At 38.7% G+C, this 22535-nt stretch overlaps 1 protein-coding gene across 2 annotated transcripts in view; it reads right to left on the reverse strand.

The window, feature by feature from the left end:
• WDR7 (WD repeat domain 7) overlaps window positions 1–22535 on the reverse strand; it is a 359672-nt gene that overhangs the window by 89948 nt on the left and 247189 nt on the right. For both annotated transcript variants that reach the window (XM_045886644.3, XM_045886643.3), the window contains 4 exons: window positions 16147–16333; window positions 5025–5142; window positions 2778–2927; window positions 2099–2181 (listed from right to left, as the gene is read on the reverse strand). In XM_045886644.3, coding sequence (XP_045742600.1) covers window positions 2099–2181; window positions 2778–2927; window positions 5025–5142; window positions 16147–16333 — 538 coding nt within the window. The remainder of the gene's footprint in view (window positions 1–2098; window positions 2182–2777; window positions 2928–5024; window positions 5143–16146; window positions 16334–22535) is intronic.

The following is a 22535-nucleotide window of genomic DNA, read 5'->3' on the forward strand; positions in this document are numbered from 1 at the left end:
ACTTTTCTGTGAGGCTCTCCCAGAACCCACCACCACTCCTACCAGCACCAACCCAAACCCTCGTGGGGGACAGATCCTTCTCTCCACTTGGCAGTCACTCTTATTAAAACATGTTTCTCCTTTAATAAAAGGAGATTATTATTTGTCTGCCTTCTCTTTTGTGAAACTATCTAAGATTCTATTATTATTATTATTATTCTACTTTCTCCTTTGTGAAACTTTCTAAGCCCCCTCTACCTAGAGTTAAGCACTACCATTTATTGCCCAATCTTTTCTCTGGTATGTAATTCTACTCTGGCACATAACATAGTACCCTGGAATTATCTTTCTTAATAATCACCTACCCTACTAGACCCTGTGTGCTCCCTGAGGATATCATGTTATTCATCATTGTATCCCCAGGGCCTAGCTAGTACTTGACACACAGTAGGTGTTCAATAGATGTTATTAAATTAATAAACAAAATACGATTGCTTTCTGCCAAATCAGAATAACCTGGTACTGAGCATGCCTCTTAGCATCCCAGCAGAATCCTTACTCTCTGGCAAAGAAACACCAGCAAACAAAAGTGGACACCAGCAAACTAGGGTGACCTAAGGAACTGAGGGTGCTGCTTGCAGGGGAGGCAGGCTTCCGGCAAGGGCAAAGACAGGCCCTCGAAAAACTGGACAATTTCCTCACGTTAACTTCAGGAGGCTTATTTTACATCGCCAAGACTGGTGCTATAAGGAATCCTTTGTAACACTTGTTAACACTCAGCTCTACAGTGATCATCACCGCTATAAAGAGACGTCCCAGTGTCCATTTTCGCATAGGCGTTTCCTTAGAGAACGACTGACTGGGACTATAGCAGCTAGATGTACTCTCATCAGTTAACTGCATGAATGCATGAAAAGATTTTATACATATAACTTCTAACAAAAAGAACACAAACCAGAATTAATGTGGCATGATGTTTAAAAATGCCTGCATTCTAACACACCTCATTTGTACCCCAAGAAAATACGCATCTGTACACATGCATATTCCAGCACAATCTTTTCCTTTTGGTTTTAATTTCTGGGTGGCATGACTCAGCAACAGCAAAAGGAAGAGGTTACGATACAAAGTCTATTATAAATATGAAAAAAGATACTGGAAGACTCATGGAGTACAATTAATTCAGCAAATACTTGCTCAAATGCCAGGAGATACAGAAGTTGTAATGATGTGTCATATAACATCACCTCTCTCAGGAAACTTACAGTCTAAAATAAAGCTTTTCACTACTGTATGCACACAGAACTGAACAAACAGAAGGAGATCGTTGAATGTGTCTTAAAAAGAAAAATGTTAGTAACTATTACTAACTGTTGGTTCTGTTTTCTACAAAAACAATGATTTTCAACAGATTTAAGTCTTATTTCTACTGACCACTTGGAGGTAAAAAAATTTTTTAACAAAATGTACGCAAGCGATAAACATTTTAAGAACCAAAAACTATTTTCAAGGGAAAATAAACACTACTACATTCAAAAAACCTTCATTTCCTAACAATGAAATGCTATATACATCTAAAATTATTGGTTATGTTCAACATATGCAATATTATTTATGTCAGTTCTAACTGCTCTTGGCCAGTTTTCTCATAGGGAAAACACCTACACTAGTAGGACAAAATGAAAAATGTTACCTTTATAGTAAAAATAAAATTTACCAGTGAAAATGTGGTAGAAAGTTTCCCCTGGCTGAAAAATATACCTTTTCTCCTAAGTCAGAAAGAAGCTTCCTAAACTCTTCCTTTTGTAATGTAAATGATAATTTGAGTGATGAATGTAAGAACACACACATACTCAACAGATGTTATCTCTTACTCATTTTTTTAAGTTTTGAGAAAATCTCATCAGGACCTAATTTCAAATGGTTCTATTATATCTGTGTTTTTGATATATATCTTTGTATATGAGCCGCCTAAATTGTTTTCAGAAAGTAAGCAGATATTAATTCAGAACTGGTTTTCTAACTGGGCAAGACTACTAACTCATCCTGTTAAAAAATTTTTCAAAATTATTTGTTAGTAAAAATTATTTATTTTGCATGCTGTGGAAGACTTCTTTACCTGCAGATGGCTGGGAAACATTCTTGAAGACCTTTCTTTTTAACTAAAGATCCTTCAAGGCAGTACATAATGATGTCCATAACCTTTATAGAAAAGATGCAAATCCAAAATTAATTTCAAATACTTAACTTTCCAAAATTCAAATTATTAACTTAGGCCTCAGCTGCATGAAAATTCTAGATAGTTTGACTGCAATATTTACTTTAAAACTATAGTATATTTACTAAAGCTACAGTATAGTTACTTTAATCCTCTTCCTTATCTGTGAAAAACAGAAGAGCAGTAAAATAAAGAAACGAGACTTGTTGACTTCAAAGGCAGTTCATATTTATGAACAATATAGGGAGCTTTTATTCAAGCACCCTACATCCTTTGTTTTACTTATAATGAAAAACATTAAAGAGAACATACCCTTTAACAATTATTCCAGTACAGACCACTTCCCTATGAATGGTAAGTGTACACAGTGATCATTTTGATCTTTAATGAAATTTAAATAAGGACCCTAGAAATGGTACAAAAGTTAATTCATTTAATTATCTCTCTCTCTTTCCTGTAGATAATTCTTTTAATTCTTTTTCTTTTATTTCTTTGGACATTAAAATGCTGATTCGTATTACTACGCAGACATATTTAATTTAGATTGTTGCTGTAACATTTAATAGCAGGATATTCTTACCTCCACGAGAAGATCCACAACATCTGTGGGCATTTTTTCAATAAGAATCTCAATGACTCTCAGAATTTCCCCTTTAGCTCGTGCAAGAGTTGTCGTGTGCATGTTCTGTTGGGACTGGGTATTTGCTGCAAGAGCTGTATGTCTGTGTACCTGTGAAGACATTCCCATGCTGTAGATACGGCTGACACTCGATTCAGTTTTGCATTTCTAGCCACTGGTTTATTTTTCACTTGTTAACACAAGAGGGGAAAAAATGAGAATCAATAAAACAAATCTCCTGGGGTGGGTCAGGTCTTTTGATTGCAAAAGAAAGCATTTAGTAAAATAAAAACTCAGTAAGTATTCTCTAATAAAATTCTGTAAGTTCCTGAGTATTATATGAAACTTTAACACTACAGTGACATTTTTCAAAAGACAGAATGAAGGTTTGTGAATTTGGTCTATTTGGTGCTGAAGTGGACAGCGGTTAGGAGATACCCAAGCAAGTAAGAGCCATGAGACTTGCTCTCAAGTAGTAATAGTAAATGATGCTTATTGAAGACTTCCTGTGTCCCAGGCACCATTCTTGGTGCTGTATAATGAAGGTGTATCATGCGAATGAACGTGTCTCCAAAAATAATATGCATTGTAAAGAATATAAGTTCACTGTGATTTTTCTTCCCCGTACAAACTGTAAGTCTTAATCATTCAGAGGAGAAACAACACTGATAGGAGCTGGGCCAGCCATGGAGGAGTGGGCATGACAGGGGAGGGGACAGTAATAACAGTGAGAAATACTTCAGATCTTACTCTAAAACTCTAAGTGAAGTGGAAAACTCATTTTTACAAGGTAGTAAATGTGAACTATTACACTGAAATATTAGAACACTAACAATGTAGGAATCAACTGGTAATTAGTAAAACATTAACATTAAAATATTTAAAAAATACCTTTCTAACCTAAAGCTGGAGTAGAATAAATCCAAAGCATGGCTATTCTAACAGTTCATTTAAAAATATTCATATGTAAATGGCGAAAATTAAGTTCAAAAACACAATTAACACAAATACTTGCTTACTCTTTAAAGAGGCAGTTTTATGGCTGGCATTTATAGGACCTGTATATGTGGTCAGGTATACGTAAGGTTTATTCAATATATTCAATATTACTATCAATGCATATTCAACTGATAAGAAATTCCATGGCTAATAAATCTGTTCATTTATATATATACTCTTCATATAAATATATAATATCTATAAATTATAGATATATAACATACATATACGTATTTTAAATACACTGTAACCTCACTGTAACACTATGCACTATCAGAAAAACACTTCCCCTTACTCTACAGATTTATTTTAGGTATGAATTTCAAAGTCCCACCACCTCATATTAACCCATACAATCTGCTATTAAAACCTTCCTTCCTCCCTTCTAACTACCTTCACATCACAGATATTTGCTGCATGCCTATTAAGGATGGCTTTGGGGCAGACATGGGCCCAGTAGGTTTCAGGTTATCAGGGCAGACTCAGAGGTATTTATTTAGTATTTTAAAAATTCATCATAGCTACAGGAAAAACAACTCAGACAGAGCTCATACCCCACGGACACCCAAGTCTGCACATTATTCATGCTGAAACGGAATAAACCTTTAAAAAAAAATGTAGGAGCTTATCATCCTTCCCTTTCTCTCCCACTACTAAGACCTACAGGAAAGATCCTATAATTGGTTCATTGTTCTTTACTAGTTTTTCAGTTAGATGTGGGCAATTAGTTAGAACACAAAGAACGTGGGAATCAATTGGAATTCAAGTCTTTATCTGTGACATGCAATAGGAAAAACAATTAGCAAGTTTATGACTTACATTTTTGTTTACAGTTGAAGAGCCAGTGTTAAATAAGTTCAGTGTTGATTACAGGCAGATATTCACATTTATAAAATGTGAGTATCTTTAGTATATTTTAATTTGAATAAGCCTACTATATTTCAGATTGGAAAATTAATTTCAAATATTTGCAAGTGAGTTAACTTTGAGAACAGAAATGAATACAAAAGCATAAGTCATGAATGCATTGCTGTGGAATTCAGGGTACATGCACACAGGTACATATGTATTCATTTCAGCACTAAATTATTAACTTGCATTGTTCTAGAGCAAACTGGAAGGACTATGTGTGGATATGGACCCTCAGCTCACAATATCTAATAATTCCTCTAAACGAGAAAATGGAGCACACAGAGAGGTTCTGCTCACCTCTTTGGCTATAGTTGTGATGAAGGCGGGTGGTCTGGCGGTGGCAATGAGTGAGAGGGCATGCCTTGCCGAGCGGGCGGAGTCAGCTGCAGGGCTAAGAGGCAGCCCCATTGTGATGCTAAACAGGGATCAGAAAAAAAGGAAAAAAGAAAAGAAGCATTAGAAATATAGACTGAAAAGATTAGACACAGCTTATAATGTCAGTTCAAGGTCAATGGGAGCACTCAAACAGTTAGAATATAATGGACTTGCAACAATGAGCAGTGATTAGGAGTCAGGGTGTTCTGGCATCAAATACAAAATCGAATAATTAACCGTGAAGATTGAAAACAGTACGTGCATCTGTCCAAAGTGTTAAAAACACCTTGTTAACAAATTATCAAGAACTAGTACAGAATGCATATCACAAAGCTCAGAATCAGGCAAGAAATAAGACTGTGCTGGGTATTTTCAAATTTTTTGCTAAAAACAAATTAAAGGTAATAATTTGTTTATAAGGCCACAGAAAAAGGGCTTCGTTTAAGGACATGTATCTGAAAGGAAGCAAAATTCACTTCTGTCCATATAATTATCAAAAGAACTGAAAAAACTGCAAAATTATTTTTAGTTTTTAATATTATTTTTAGTTTAAAATATTCTCAGTACTGTTAATTTACCCCATGCTCAATACTTTTAGAACCAATCTACTACTCATTATGTTCTGCCAATAGTTATTTTGTATTGATGCAAAAATTATATTAATGAATACTTATTTTCTCTCTATAAAGATCATAGGCATGACATTGTCCAGGCAATATAAGAATATGTACATGATGAAATAAATCTTTCCAAACTGTGGGAATACCCTGATAGAATAGTGATGTTATATTCCTTTGCCACCCCTAAAACATAAAAGTGATAATATTCTTCTGTTTGTAAGCTTCCTGTATATTTTATATAGGCTGCTGTGAAAAGTAGTAAGACTTCATTAAAATGTGGCATGTGATCCACATGTCAACTGTATACAAGGAGCATTTTGCTATTCAGTAAGAGATCCATTATAGTTTCTAATGTTGATACTTAAAAGTACATAATTTTGATACTTAAATAGCCATATGAAATTATATTTAGATTCGTCCTGCTCTAATCAGTCTGTATGCTTCATGTGTAAACTGGATTATGTTTACTAAAAATTCTCAAAATGTTTACAAATATTTCTATAATTAGTCTAAGAATCATTATTTTAACTTTTAGATGAAAATAAGTATGCATTACATAGGCATTCTTATCATTGTTAAAAGAAGGTAAACTGGTTATAGAAAATTCTGCTTATAATTTCTTGGTGACTACTACATTGCTTAAATCTTTGACTGATAATATAACTGTCTCCAGTCCTTTTTCCAAACTGAGGGTAGATACAAAGCAGGAACTCAGAGAGGAGGATGGAAGCATTCCTTTGATGTTTACCACTAAAAAGAAAGATGTGAGCTGACAGAAGACACACATATTGAACAAGAAACAGAAAGAATGCATGGGTGGACATGTCCCTCGGCACCCAGTAGGGACTGGAAAGACATGTTCAGCAGTAAAGCAAGGTGGGGTAGTTAGCCAGGTTCTTTTAGGGATTAAACTTTACTATTGAGAATTCCGCAAAGGAAATGCTCACTATGTGAGTAGTGCTAACCTAGATTGCTCAAGAATTGTTATAAAGTTTTGATCATATTTTAAGTTTTAAAAAATTCAAAAGCTAATTAAACTTTTGAGATATTCTATGATATTTCTCAAATCAGTATGAAAAGGTGTTGATAATATTGAAAGGCTGAAACAAAAATGGTATGTTAGGGATGCCTAGGTGGCTCAGTCAGTGAAGCGTCTGCCTTTGCCTCAGTGACCTGGGATCAAGCCCTGCGTCAGGCTCTCTGCTCAGCGGGAAGTCTGCTTCTCCCTCTCCTCCCCACTCCTGCTCTCTCTAGCTATCTGTCTCTCTGTCAAATAAATAAAATCTTAAAAAAAAAAAAAAAAAGGTATGTTAACTAAACAATTCTGAGCAAACCTAAATCAAATTTCCTAAGATCAATAAAATCACAGAATCCTGGGAGTTGGAAAAGATCCCCAGGCAGCCTCCCTGCCCAGCAGTCAGCCATGGAGCAGGAATGTCTACCTCCTGGACAGCCCGGCCTATGTCTGGAAGGCATGACAGAGAGGAGAAAGAACTGGATGTGGAACCCAGGGTTTAGGTTTGAAATCGAGCTTTCCTGTGCTGTTTCATGTCTTCTTGCACCTGCCCAGAACATCCCTTAGAGGGGGATGGTGTCGGCATTTTATGGAGAAATCAGGTCCAGAGTGAGGAACAAAGGTAGTAGTCTGATGTCTTCTTGGACAGCTGAACTTTGGAGGAAATAAAGGGGAGGGAGGCTTGCCCATATTGTGGTTAACTGGATTAATGAACTGGTAACATGACTAAACTCAGTGACTTTGGATGAATGGCTAGATTGCATCCCTGAGTGAGGTTTCTCAAGTGGTATGTTGTAACATGTAGACTTCAACTCTGTCCTTTTTGATGTCAATTGTGATTAAATGAAGACACGGATGCACAGTTATCAACTGGTGTGGATATAAAGTTGTAAAAGCAATTGTACTAAATGGGAGAACTGGAATTCAAAAAGTCCTCAGAAAGATCAAATTGGGCTCAAGAAGGAAGTCGTATGTGTGGGTACAAATGACCAACTTAACAGAAATGGGATAGGTACTACACTGCTTGACCAAGCTTGGGGAACAGCACTGAGGGTTGTATCTGAACCACAGCTATGGATGTTAATGATGTGGCTGCCCTGAAGGGCTAGGTCGTATCAAGGGAAACAGAGTGAAAGAGAACATGTTGCCCCTGCTGCACTTCATGGTTCTGGCTGCCTATTCGCCCTCCCCGTGGCTATACTGCCTCTGAGTTGCTAAGAGATGGGATCTGCCTTCTGCAGGCCAAGTGTTAGAGCATCCTCCTGGAGTCCAGAAGAGTCCCATCCAATTCCTGGATGGGAAATACAGTTGCTTTGTGCTGTTGTGACCACTTGCAGTTGGAAACCAGAGCTCTACTTACACAAACAGGATCCTACCAACCTCACCACCCACCTCTCTTCCAGCCCTTCTCTGTTCCTTCAGGAGGAGAAAAGTTTAGTGGGAAGCCAAGGCCGGGGGCTGGGGGGAGGGCGGGAGGGGAGCAACAGAAAGAATGAGAATGAATGACTATGCATATATGTGTTCACCTGAGGGTGACAAATGGATAATGTCCCCCCATCCTTATGTGCCCTGTGGCCACCCTGGACTGAGTAAGCACGATGTGTGGAAAATGGGTCTATTAAAGTAACAACTTCACAAAGTTGTCGAGAAGATTAAATGAGCAGGCAAATGTAAAAACCTCCAGCCCTGCATCTCACCTATATTATATATACAATAGATGCTTCTTCTGACCCAAGATGACTCTCACAAATAGAAATAAAGTGAGAAGAAAATGAGATCAACTAACAGCAGGTCACTGGTTTCAGTTAAAGGCCCAGTCACACATCACCCTTAATCCATCTCAGCAAATGATCTTGTGAATTTGGGGAAATTGGCAACCTTCTTATGGTAAGAAAAATGGTAAAGTTTGGCGTCCGGAAGAGAAGCTGTAGGGCAATAGGTAAGGAAGCTAACCAAAGACATATAAAAGTACTGCTCATGAATTCAGTGGAAGCTAGAACATCAAAAAATTTGTAGAGGCGTCAAAGAGTACGTTTGAGTGACTCCCATGATCAGTGTCCAATGGCTGGAGTGCAGGACTTCAGAATGTGGACACATCTACTGTTCTGAGGTCAGGGTTCTGCACATTCATAGTGCACAGGCAGGAGGGTTGGGAGTGTGAGAACAGAGAAGAGTTGCCAAGGCACAGGGGAAGAAGACAAACCTTCTCTCCCCTCTATTTAATGCATCACTGCCAGAGTCATCTTTCAAAAGCACTAACTTTATTTCATGGTTAACCTGCTTAAAAACCTCAGTGGGTCCTAGGGCTTCTAAGAAAAATCTTGAACTCCTTGGCTTGAGGTTCTAGGCCCTCCATAATCTAGTTTCGCTAACTTGTAACTCAGTCTTTTCAATACCATGCTCCTGAGGCCAGGCTAATTTCAAGGTTGGTCCCTAAAATTCCATTCCTTTTTTGACTGTAGTTTGTGGCTTATGCTTCTCCACTACCCACCCCCCCCATTTGCACACTCTCCTCCCTCCCCTCTGTTCGATTCTTGTGGAAGCCTACGTGTTGTTCTGCAATTGCTAGAGCATTCAATTACAATCTATTGAAACAAAAACAACCAACAACGAAACCCATTTATTCTAGGCTCTTAGCACTGAATCTGATTCTGCCAGGCATTATGAATTAGTTTTGTATTGTGAACTCTGTGCAGATTGGTACCATGCCTTCTAATCCTGTGATCCCCCCAAAGTGCCTAGTTCAGCCCTTGGACACAGTGGTAGCTCAATAGTTATGCGCTAAATGAAGTTACCTGGCAAATCCAGCAGGAAAAAAAATCACTTAAGCCAGTTATTTGACTGAACTGACCAAGCAATGAAGTCAAAGTAATTGATCTAGTAGTCCCAACAGACGAAGTCTAATTCTACATGTAGTTATCTTGAAAGTCAAAGGTGTACTGTGTATGTGATATATTTTAATGTGGGATTCTAACTGAATGAAGAAGGATCATACTATCAGAGGTGTGAAATTAAAGGGGTATCTGCCTTATTCTGGAATCTGTATGTAAACACAGAACTCACTCTTTTCAGCTGATCCTGCTTATCCAGCTGTTATGCAGATCATTTGTTATATAGGTTTATAAGATGGGTCTTTAGTTTAAAAAATATGATATGACATACTCTCTATTTTACTCAGCATTTCAGTACACACATCGCATATGAAATACCAGAGATGATAGAAACTGTAAATAAAAATCATGAATAGAAAAATAGTCCACTCAGGCTGAGCTCATTCCTTACATGACTGCTCATTAATCCTGTTCTAACCATTACTCCATTGTGGTAAAAGCATTTTAAAAGTCACATGTAAGACCACTACAGTTAAATGTCACCATCTACAATTGTCAGACTCCCCCATCTGTCAAATTAAGGAATACTGTAAGAGAATATTCAGGGGGAAAAACCACTTAAACTTTTATAGAATAACCCACAAATCATGGTCAACAGTATTATGGACTAAATGTTTGTGTCCCCCGAAAATCTGCCCCAATGTGATGGTATTTGGAGATGGAGCCTCTGGGAGGTAATGGGGGTTAGATGAAGCCAGGTGGGTGTGGCCCTCATGAAGGGATTCGTGCCGTATGAGAGACACCAGAACACTTGCTCTCATTCTCTCCCACCTGTGAGCACACGGCAACATGGCAGCCACCTACAGGCCCAGAGGAGAGGTCTCAGAAAGAAACCTGCCTTGTCAGCACCTTGTTCTTAGGCTTTCCAGCTTCCAGAACTATGAGAAATAAATTTCTGTTGTTGAAGTCCCCCAGTCTGTGGTATTTGTTATGGCAGTCCAAGCTGACTAAGATAAAGAGCAACAGGGCATTGAAAACACTCATTGAAAACAAAGACTAAAATTATTTTGAAAACACATACTTAATTACCTAACAACTGGGAATTCCATCTTACCCCCTCCTGGTAAAAACAGATGAACTAACAAGAGTCTTTAATGTAATAAAGAATCATCAATTCTTGTCTGTCATGTTAAAACTGAATTTGATAACTCAAAGGTGGCATTAGTCTCCTAAACACAAATGTGGTGATTCGCCCAATAAGTGCCTATCTTTTAGACCTATTTCCTGTATGTTGTATACATTTACAACTATGAGTTATAATGTAAAAACTATGCTAACAAAATTTAGTTAAATGGGTTCCTCAGATTATACATTTTCTATTAAAATAAACATCTGGGGTGCCTGGGTAGCTCAGTTGGTTAAATGTCCAACTCTTGATTTCAGCTCAGGTCATGATTTCAGGGTCCTGAGATCGAGCCCTGTGACGGGCTTCGCACTGGGAATGGAGCCAGCTTGGGCTTCTTTCTCTCTCCTTCTCCCTATGCCCCTCCCCCCCCACCTGCATACATGCACTCTCTCGCTAAAATAAATAAATAAATGTCATGTGAATAGGAAAAATAGTTTAAATATAAAATCCTCAAATACTTTAGTGTGTATATGATATGTTCTTTTCTCTATCCCTTACCCCATATATAAAAAAATACGGTTGAAATTTGAGTTAAAATGTCAATTCTTTTTCTCTCTATATAGAACTATATATAGTTCAAAAAGAGTATTTCTAACATATGGGGCTTATCTGTATATTATCAAAGCATGTGTGGTTTCTAGTTGACTAGATGTTTTTCCTTTAAAGTTTGGTAAACTATGAATTTTCCAGAAAAGCAATGGGCTTTTGGTAATTCATTAACATTCTTCCGTCGTGGCAGTGGATGAGAGATTGCCCACACTAGGAAAACAGAATCACCATCAGACCACAACATGCACAGAACGGAGTCTAGCCTTCTAAAAGCACAAGGATTTTTTTCTGTTCTTTTACAAAGTATGATTTTCTACTGTTTCTAAGATTTTATCCATATATACATAACCATGGTGACCTAAAAAATGATGGATTTATAAAAAACATAATACTGCATGTTTCTATTTTTCTCACAATTAGGCAGGGATGGCTCTATCTATGATTTCAATGAAGAGCAGCCTGCATTTTCTATTAAACAGTCCATCATGAATGAGCAGCCCATAATTATTAATTTAAAAATTCCTTAGAGAGTCTACCTGTGGATCACTGGTCACCTAAAGGGTGGCGTAACTATACAGGTATGGGAGAAGAGACCTGGGTGATACTTTAGATCTTCTAGTACTGGTGAGATCTCAGGCAAGTTGTATCATCTCTCCTAACCCTGTTTTTTATTGAATAGCATAGTGAGAGCTCTGGATTGAATGCTGCTGAAGATTTTCATTTCTAAAATTCTTTGACTTAAATGTTTATTGAATGCAAATCATGTGACAGTGTTATGAATAAATATGAATAAATATATAATACCTGGCCCAGGCACTCAAGGAGCTTACTGATATTTAAATAGGTTATTAATTTCTAGAAGGTATAAAATTCTTGATGGGAATTTTCATTCAGTGTATTTTTAAAATCTGAAAGTATGCTGAGAATTCCGAGTTGACAGCTTTTACGTCCTTTGAACAGGCTGTTTTACGTTTGGCATTCTCTGGATCTTTAACTGTGGGGGTGCAAGATGGCACAGTGGAGAAGCAGAGCTCGTGGAGTCAGCGAGACCTAGGTCTGAACCGCACCTTTTTCAGCTCAGGTCATGCTCTGTGGAGCAGTGTTTCTGTGGACAAGAGACAGAACTTCTTTCTGATTCATTTTATAATCTTCCATTATCATGTTTATGATCATTTTATAAAGTAAAAGGTGAAACCAATCCCCTTTTTAGCCCTAATTCTATTGCCCAGAGATAAATGGGAAGGAACTTATGTTCAAGTTTTAGATGGGCACTCCCCACAATTTAAGTTCTGCAAGGAATGGATAAAATTAGTTAAAAACAATGTTTACGGTCACGTGTTCTAAGGAGCTCATCAGCATCTGCTGGGCATGCCTGTACCTTCCCATCTCTGTCCTTTTGCATGTCCTTGTTCTTCCGCCTCTCCTCAAAATTATTTAAATGAGAGATGCAAATAAAACTCTTCCTGGCATCCTTTCTGAGGGCCCAGCTGTGATTCACCTCCCTGTCCTCTAAGCATCCCTACCTTTTACTCTCCTCCTTCTTTGCATCATGGTTACCCCCAGGGAAGATCTTATCCTTCCTTCAGATTGCAAGTGCCCTGGAGACAGGATCTGTGTTTGATGCAACTTTGTAACTACATACAAGACCCAATAGTGTTCCTTCCATATATTAACTACTCAGTAAAAGTTTGCTTAGTTAACATAGTTTAAAATTTGGTAGAATAGTTGAAAACATTAGAAAACAACCGGTGTTATTTTGATTTCAAAGATGTAAAATTCTCAGTCTTAGTTCTATTTTTTTTTTTTTTTTTTTTAAGATTTTATTTATTTGAGGGGCGCCTGGGTGGCTCAGTTGGTTAAGCGACTGCCTTCGGCTCAGGTCATGATCCTGGAGTCCCTGGATCGAGTCCTGCATCAGGCTCCCTGCTCGGCAGGGAGTCTGCTTCTCCCTCTGACCCTCCCCCCCTCATGTGCTCTCTCTCTCTCTCATTCTCTCTCTCAAATAAAATCTAAAAAGAAAAAAAAGATTTTATTTATTTGAGAGAGAGAGAGAGAGAGAAACAGCATGAGAAGGGAGAAGGTCAGAGGGAGAAGTGGGCTCCCTGCCGAGCTGGGAACCCGATGTGGGACTCGATCTCAGGACTCCGGGATCATGACCTGAGCCGAAGGCAGTCGCTTAACCAACTGAGCCACAGAGGTGCCCCATCAGTCTTATTTCTAAAATAAAGACATTTTAATTCTGGAAAAATGCCCTATCAATCGAGTCATCTATAGTTTCTCAGGAGACCTCTCAGGAATCATCTCTGACAAAGGATGTCAATATATGGGAGAGAGAGGAAGAAAGAAACTCTGCTATCATATGTGTTCCCCAGAACTAGGGAGCAGCCTGAGCCGCTTGCCCCCCTCAATCCCCTCCATCATAAACTCATAAGAATGGGAACAAAGAGGGAAGCACTGTGTATGTTTTTTCTTTTTCAATTAACATGAACTGAAATTTTAAAAAACACAAGCCTAACATAAAAGCTTCTTCATAAAGCAAGCTGAACATCGCAGTCAGAAGTGAGGTGGCCGAGCACTGTTATGGTGCACAGAGTCAATCAGGCTCAGAGGGGTAAGAGGCACACGTCCCTGCTCCACTTTGCCCCATTTCAGTTCTTCTGCAGCCTGTACCAAGTATGTCATGGATGTAAGAGGCCATTTTCAATCTAAATCTTGTTATAGATTAATAAGCAAACATTTTCTTGCTTCTTATGCAATTTATCATGATGAAAATTACATTGGACTCCTCAAGGCTACATGCTGATACATTCATTTATTTAGAGCTGTGTATAGAGAGTTATACTAATCTTCATGACAGAAAGGATGTAATAGCAAGATTTAAATTACCTACTGAAGAACTAAAGTATTTGTGTCTGTGGACATACTGTATGTAGATAAAACACAGTGCATCTTTATGTTTGCTGATATAAGCTTCATGTAAACTGATTTAAAAACAAAATAAAACAAAATATTAAATACTACGCCTAAAATAAAGCCCATCACTTTTCTCAACAACAAAACAAGACTGTATACTCTTGAAATTGTGTTTAGATCAGCTGTGAAAATAGGCTATAAAATTAGGTCAAAACAGAACTGGAAGGTATGCAGGGCAGCTGCAGCTAACGGGAGGGCAAAGGGTTGGAAATATGTTCTGGGCTTTGCACAAAGGCCAGCTGCCTCTTACTATTGCTTCAAATTCATGGGCTCAGTTCCCTCCTAATTCTTAAAGTCAACCAAGAACCTTCAGGCCACCTGTATCCAGAAACTATCCTGGCTGCCATTATGTCAAACTATTCATTCTAGAACCGAGCAGCTCTTGATCTGTTGAACACCAAAACAATGACAATGGCGTCACCACCCTTACGACCACCATAAACAGAACATCCATTCAATCTTTAAATATGTGCTAAGTACTCTTCTAAGCACTTTGAAATGGAAACACATTTAATATCAACCTTATGAGGTAGGTGTTTCATTAGCCCCAACTTGTAGATGGAACTGAGGTAAGATGTGAAGTGATGTGCTGAAGAGCATAGAACTAGGGAGAGACACAGAGGTAATGTTTAGGAAGTGTGGTGGTATGATAGGAGGTCGGGCGGGGGGGCAGCTGTCTAAATTGGATATGAATACCGTCTCCTACCAATCCATCTTGGAACTTTGGGTTGGGAATACCCAATCTGCAGACAAAGCCACAGCATCCCAGTCTAGCCTTTTAATAGCTTCTTTGATCTCCACTTCCTGAGCCTAGAGCCATGATGGATCATAAGGGAAAGATGAGAAAGACAACCATGAAGAAAAGGACAGAGAATTCTAGTTTTTCCCAAGGTCAACAGAGATCAGAATGAAATGCCATGCATTGAGAAAATCAAAGAGGTGATAACATTTACATTAAGAGAGTCATCATGGGCCAGTTTAAGGATTCCTACCACAAGGAATTCACACCCACGAGGATGGCTATACTAAAAAAACAAAAACAGGGGCGCCTGGGTGGCTCAGTTGGTTAAGTGCCTGACTCTTGGTTTCGGCTCAGGTCATAATCTCAGGGTCATGGAATCAAGCCCTGTGTTGAGCCCGGCCTCAGGCTCTGTGCTCACCACAGAGTCTGCTTGACCCTCTTCCCTCTGTTCCTCCCCCTGTTCTCTCTTTCTCTAAACTAAATAAAATCTTAAAAAAAAAAAAATAAAAACAAAAACAAAAACAAAAACCTGCCTTCAAGAATTAGGAGGCTGAGTTCTCAGGTCAACATGAACCTCTATTACCACACCCAATCCCCTTCCCATCATTCCTGGACACTTGGCCACCAAGGGCTCCCCACTTACTTCATTTCAGCAGCTCCTTCAACTCATCTGCATTTCCCTCTACTCTCATCATTGCTTCCCTGGATCTCTGCAGTTTCCTACAGCTGGTCCTTGACAGTGTGCAAGTGAAACCAAATTAAATCAATAAAGTGGATTTAAAAATTACCACAAGTGGGAAGGAATAATTCCCCAAACTATTTGGCCATGTATTCTATCAGTAAAACATTTTTGAGCAAGTATATATATAATTTTCCTTAGAAGTGATATGTTTACACTATTATTACATAATAATATGTCAAGGCACATGTCACAGATCAGTCATTCACTGGCTCAATGCTAAATCCCAGAGGTGCCCAAATTACAGAACTATACTTCCCTTTCCCTGTCTATATCCAAAATTTCATATATTGAGATATTAGTCTATTTTTTTTTTTTTGTCTATTAAAACAAATCACCAACTGAAAAAACACAAAAACCCCACAAATTAACTGGAACTGAGCACGTACTTGGCGAGCTGTTTCTCGGCATCAGCACAGAGTTCGAGAAGCCCCATGAGGACAGCAGACACGTCCATGTAAGGCTCCCAGACAGTGAAACCACGTCCAATCAGATCAATGGCTGTTCTTCGGATCGTACTGTGTGGAGGAAGTTTGGGGCTTGGAGGCTGCAGCAGAAGAAATGTCAGTGCCTTACCTAAAATTACAAAAGAAAAGGCAGAGCAGTGAAGTAATTTTACTTTTGTGATGTTTTCTTTGAAGATATTTTCAAAGTATAAACCACTTTTGATTTCTTTTTTTTTTTTAACTAAAAGGGGGTTTTCAACAGTAAGACTATAAAAGAGCTCAAGTTTACAGTTTGCTCAGCCACATTTTAAAGAGATACATTAGGCTACAATATTTTATACCATATTCTAAAATGTTTTAATTTCAAAAGAATTATGTATAATTAAGTATATATAATTTCAAAACATATCAGTGACCCTAACTTCCAAACAAGGTTTCTTTCTACTCAGCATTCTGCAAAATGGAGATGGTTCTAAATAATGTTATATGGTATTCATCTTTCTTCTGCCCCTAACAGCATTCATATGTCAAACACTTCCATCAGTAACACTTGTTTGTTTGTCAGCAGGCATGAGGGATGAAGGTAGAGGTGTAGTTTAAAAAGTTTCCTCCACAAGCATCTATGTTTCTCCATACTCTGCTATACTGATCCAGCACAAAAGATGTGAAGTATGTGGTAAATTCTTCACGCAAGTTTGGTAAAGAAATTAAAAGTTCTATGTCACTTTCAAATTTGATGAAATGATCTCGATTTTAATTAACATGTATTTCTTTATGTTGAAGATAATGCTAACAATTTGTAAACATAAGCCTAATGGCCGTTGAGCTGTAAAAGCTCATCTATTTCAAAAGGCATTTTGACATTTAAAAAAGAAAATAGGGACTGTGAAGAGCAAACTGCAATTTAGAAGAGGCCATTCATTTCTTGAGGGGAAGAGACAAAACTGTTTACAAATCATAGAACAGTACAGCAGACTGGTTATGGGGCATACAGGTTTCAGATCTAAGCCAGGGAAGTAACCACAGTTTCATAACTTATTAGGGGGGCAGGCTGAAGAAGGTTCTCATGCGCTTCCGTTTTCTTTGTCTGTAAAATGGGGAAAACAATAGCTCTCTCTCACACAGAGCACGAGTGCTGGATGAACTGATGCATGCAAAGTGTCCTGCCACGTGCCCAGCACCCAGCACCTCAGAGGGCTCCACAAACGGCAGTCAGGGCTCATGACGAATAGCACCTTGAACTGGTCTGTTTTCAAAACTAAGAATGTGGCATATCAACTTTAATTTAATGCATTCAACAGGTAAAAGCATTTACTCATTTTTATGTCCTAGCCAATTGTTAAATGAGAGCCCAGATAAGAGTCTGTGAATGCACTTTGTTTGTTCATGGTCCAGAGTATCTTCCGCCATAGAACCCTTGAGGAATCTGTTGAAATCCATCAGTCTTTTCCCCAGGAAACTACATACACTACACATACATATCTATGAAATTCTGCAAAAAAATTTCAAGGAGGCCATGGTTCTTGGGTCAATAACACCTCCAGTAAACTGAAAAGGTACAGATACATGGAAAGCCTCCTAGAGGAAACATCTTGAAATTCATGACTTCATTCATACGTGCATTTGAAAATTGTACTCTCCTACTAGGCCATGTAGATGTCATATGTAAAGCAAGTTCTGTGGATCATAAAAATATAAACTCCTTAAAAAAAGGTGACCCACTGTTCTCTATTTTCTGGCAGCACGTATGCATCCCTTCCCACATGATATTTTTAATTATAAGCCTTTCTATGCATTTCCCTTTTCCTCATCAAGTCTGTTACTCCTGGAGGTGGGAACTATGTTTCATGCAACTTTCCATCTCCCACACCACCAAGCACAGTGCTCTGCACACATTATGGACCTAAGATGGAAATATCTCTGCCTTGACTGCATGTACATTTCTAACGCTGCTCCCCGCTCCAGTTTGTCAGAATGAGATTTCAAAATGTCAAGAATCCCACCACTTTCCTGTTATTCTTTCCTTCTAGGAAGTTGTAAGAGCTGCAGAGAAAGCCCCATGGCTGCTCTCTGCAGACATCCTGGAGCTCAAGCAGCAATGGCTCCAATCTAGGGGACAGGGCTCCCTGAAGGTGTGTCCTTGGGAACCAGTGTTGTGAAGGGGCAGTAAGGTTTCCATTAATTACAATGTTTTACAGCATTTCCTTAACTGCACTCCACTATTTCTGTCTTCATTACAGGCAGGAGCATTCTGGCAATCCTAGGGACCTTGCTGATTTTTTGCCGCCTCTGTGTGGGAACTCTGGAGGCAGCTTCCTCACCACTCTGACAATTTTATCCTGAGAGCAAAGGTAAACCGTTAAATGGCTGGTTTCTTGATGTTTTTCATCATTTTTCTGACAAAGTAGGAAGGACAGCAGAGGGGATGTGATCACTTACCTTCTGATGAAATGACAGAAAAGGAAGAATGAGTAAGCGTACTTCAAAAGACCCCTGGCCTTGCAATGGTCCCGCAGGGTATCTCTGGTGCTCCCCTGCAAAGTGTGATCTACCCTCACAGTGAGGATGCCCAGCTCAGCAGGAAATGCAGGTTCCCTACAGCACCGACATCCCCTCTCTTAAATCACTCTCTGCTTCATTCAATGATCTTATAAGTAAAATTCTTCTACAGGTACATCTCCCCTTCTTTAGTTCAGATCACAATCTCTGGGTAGCACAAAGCAAAGATCCCACAGTTCTGGCAGGCCATGTGGCACCAAGAGAAGCAGAGAGAAAAATGGCCGATTTAACACACACATTTTAAACCTACTAACCAGAATCTGATTATTTTTCATGGTCTGTTTTGGAATTATAAAGACAGAAGAATGTTAAAATTCCACACCTATCTCTGACAACTTATGCCAGGAAAAACATGGAAATAAGAGAAGATAAAGAGGGTTTTCAAGTTAAACATCTTGATTTCTAGCCTGGCTGATTAATAAAATGCTTATGACTTTAATGCTACCAGGAATAATGACCCTGATGTTCTGAAGGAATACTCTCAGATGCCTAAGGCTTCAAACTTCCTAATCAGAGATTCTTTCTGATGATATTAAGGAATGAGCCTTTAAGAAATGGTTGTTATGATAATAAAAAGGGATAGGTAAATTTAAAATTCCTTTTTCGACTTACACTGTATTCTCTACTGCAGGGTTTATCTGACTTATGATTCCATAAGAGAGAGATGCTCTGCAACATGGGAGAAGGTGATAAAAAAGCTAAAATTAAGATACCCATGGTATCTCCCCTTTTGATAGAAAAAGTCTCATGACAATTTTATGAATTTTATCTCTCAGAATTTTCCTTAAACCTTTGGTACCCAATAACAGTCGCATTTTAATCTGTATAAGATGAAATCTAATTCTGTACCAAAATATGTATGTATTTATTTTATGTAAATGCCCCACTGTTCCACAGTGCCTCACTGAGCAAGCAAGGCAGAGAATGATGTTATTATCTGCCATCATGATTGATTTCTTCTATAAAAGGCTCTCTAGTGGCAGTATTAAAAAGTTCAACAAGCTGGACTGACATTCATTCAAGGTTTTTCGAAATTCGGTTCCAACCTATCCATCCAAAGATTCATGTGATAACTATTTATAGAGTGTTGCTATATAATACTAAGTGCTAGAGAAACAAAAGGAAAGAAGACTAAGTTCTTTCCCTCAAGGAAATGCATTCTAGTTCTGGAGACAGGTGAGCAAACAGGTAATTTGAATATATTCTGTATAGTGTTAGAATACTTAAAAGCACAAGGTATCAGGGGCACCTGGGTGGCTCAGTTGTTAAGCGTCTGCCTTCGGCTCAGGTCATGATCCCGGGGTCCTGGGATCGAGCCCCACATCGGGCTCCCTGCTCAGCGGGAAGCCTGCTTCTCCCTCCCCGACTCCCCCTGCTTGTGTTCCCTCTCTCGCTGTCTCTCTCTGTCAAATAAATAAATAAAATCTTTAAAAAATAAATAAAAGCACAAGGTATCAAGACAGAACTTAATAGGGGCACTTAGCCCCGTCTTAGAGGTATGAAAAGCATTCCAGGGAAGGTTACCACTATATCCAAACCTAAAGAATAAGTAGAAGTTAGCTACTCAAAGGAGAGGACTATGGAAAGAATGCATTCCAGACAGAGAGAAGAGCATGTCTAAAGACCAGGAAATGAGAGAAAACATGGCCAGATCAAGGGATTATCCATAGTTCAATATGGCTGGAAGTTCTGTTGGGGAAAAAGGAAGAGGTTGAGGTAATGGGCAAGGGAGAAAAGAGGACAAGGTGGATGAAACAGAACAGTGAGACAGGAGGCAGGACAGGCTATTAGGGCCCAATCACAAAGGGCCTCATATGCCATGCTAGAAGTTGGTTTATTCTGGTGACATTGGGGAACCACTCAAAGTTTTAAGCAAAGGAGAAGTTTGATTAGATTTTCATTTTAGAAAGATCAATACTTGGGTTGTCTTGTGATTAGAAAGGGGTAAGACCTATTGCCCGTTTCATTCTGATCTACTCATTCCCAGCCAAATGGGTTAATTAGAATCAAAGAATTTTCAAATTGAAAGGACTTGAGAAAAATAGCATCCATTCCTGTGCTTCAGATGAGATAACTGAGAACTGTAGAAGGCTAGCTGCAACCTGGGGAAGGAGTCCAGGCCTCTGTGGCCCAGGCCATGGGTAATGGGGCCAGTACACAGGTCTGAACACAACTGGCATCTTTATGACCATGCTTTATTCCTGACACTCTACCCAACTATAGATTCAAAACTGTATCTTTTATGATCAATCTCCTCCTGAATGAAGGCATAATTTCAACTGCAGTTACTAGTATCTCCTGCAAACAGAAGATTAAATAAAATATATGTTTCATCTTTTCTCACGCAATGAGAAGGTTGCCATCACTCGTTCAACAGCTAAATATAACCATAATAAGATCCCTGCAATTGTCTTGGCTCTAACTTAGTTGCATTGTGGTCACAAAATGGTCTATTGCACATCTAGAGTTTCCCCCACATCTTCCCTCCTTACCTTAGAATGAAATCCTTTTTAATACAGCAATTGCTATCCAAACATTTCACAAATAACAATATGGCATCTTTTGGCGTTTATTTCATTTTCTAAAGCTAATTTTATTTATTTTTATTTTATTACCCTTTCCCATCTGCTAAATGAATAGGTTCCCCAGGCTATATGAAATTTTTTGAAAATACTTTTGTTTGGCAAAAGGCTTAATGCCACGCTTTATATTTAGTTATCACTTAATAACTGTTGCTTTGGCAAATACTGTGAATTACTTTACCCTGTGTGTGCCCAGCACAGTCAACACAATTATGCACAGATCAGAAATTTCCATGAGTCTACTACAAACCTATGCTGGCCCGTGGGGAAGTTTCCATGGCTCTATGGTGAAATGGCAAAAATATAAACAATGCAGTAAGTCTTTTTCATAAAGCTAAATTTATTCAATTTAAAGGAATGCTTATATTCTTACTACTTTTTTGGTGAATAAGATTTTTTTTTTTAAGATTTTAGTTATTTATTTGACAGAGACAGACACAGTGAGAGAGGGAACACAAGCAGGGGGAGTGGGAGAGGGAGAAGCAGGCTTCCCACTGAGCAGGGAGCCTGATGCGAGGCTCGATCCCAGGACCCTGGGATCAGGACCTGAGCCGAAGGCAGGCGTTTAACCATCTGAGCCACCCAGGCGCCCTCCCTCTTGCATTTCTAACGAGGGTAGAGACTAAACCTGATAGTAGTGGTGCCTTGAGTTCTCTACAGCCTATTAGAGTGCTTTTATTCACTTATTCACACACACACACACAGGGTCAACTGCCAGTTATATACACCAATACAACACTTTAAATACTAACTGAAACCTTGATTTTCATATACAGATCCTACTAACACGACATGTTCATGACATGAACATGAATCATGTACTAGTGTTTTTTACCCAGTTTCTATTTGTGCTGAAATAGCACTAAATAGGAAAGGATCACTTAAAAAGTTGTAAAATTGATATTTTTTCCCAGCTATCCATTTATAATTTTTATTTCCTTTGCGGGGGAGGCTAACTTTTCCCTCCCATGCTTCCCTTGACATGTGAAGACCTCATAGGAATCCTGTGGTTACCTCACAGGCAGATTCTATAATGAGCTGTTACAAGCCCTCTAGCAACCCTGAATGAAGAAGGAAACAGCACTGGCTAACTGAAGGGACTGAAGGAAGTGTGGAAGGACTGAGCATAAGAAGGGGAAAGGGGACCTCCATTATGGAGTGCTTCTTCGCTGCAGCCAAGGGAACCTGGAT

The sequence above is a fragment of the Mirounga angustirostris genome, unplaced genomic scaffold, assembly GCF_029215605.1.
Source record: "Mirounga angustirostris isolate CCGP_5_RB_7025 unplaced genomic scaffold, mMirAng1.0.hap1 SCAF_14, whole genome shotgun sequence".
NCBI classification, from domain to species: Eukaryota; Metazoa; Chordata; class Mammalia; order Carnivora; family Phocidae; genus Mirounga; species Mirounga angustirostris.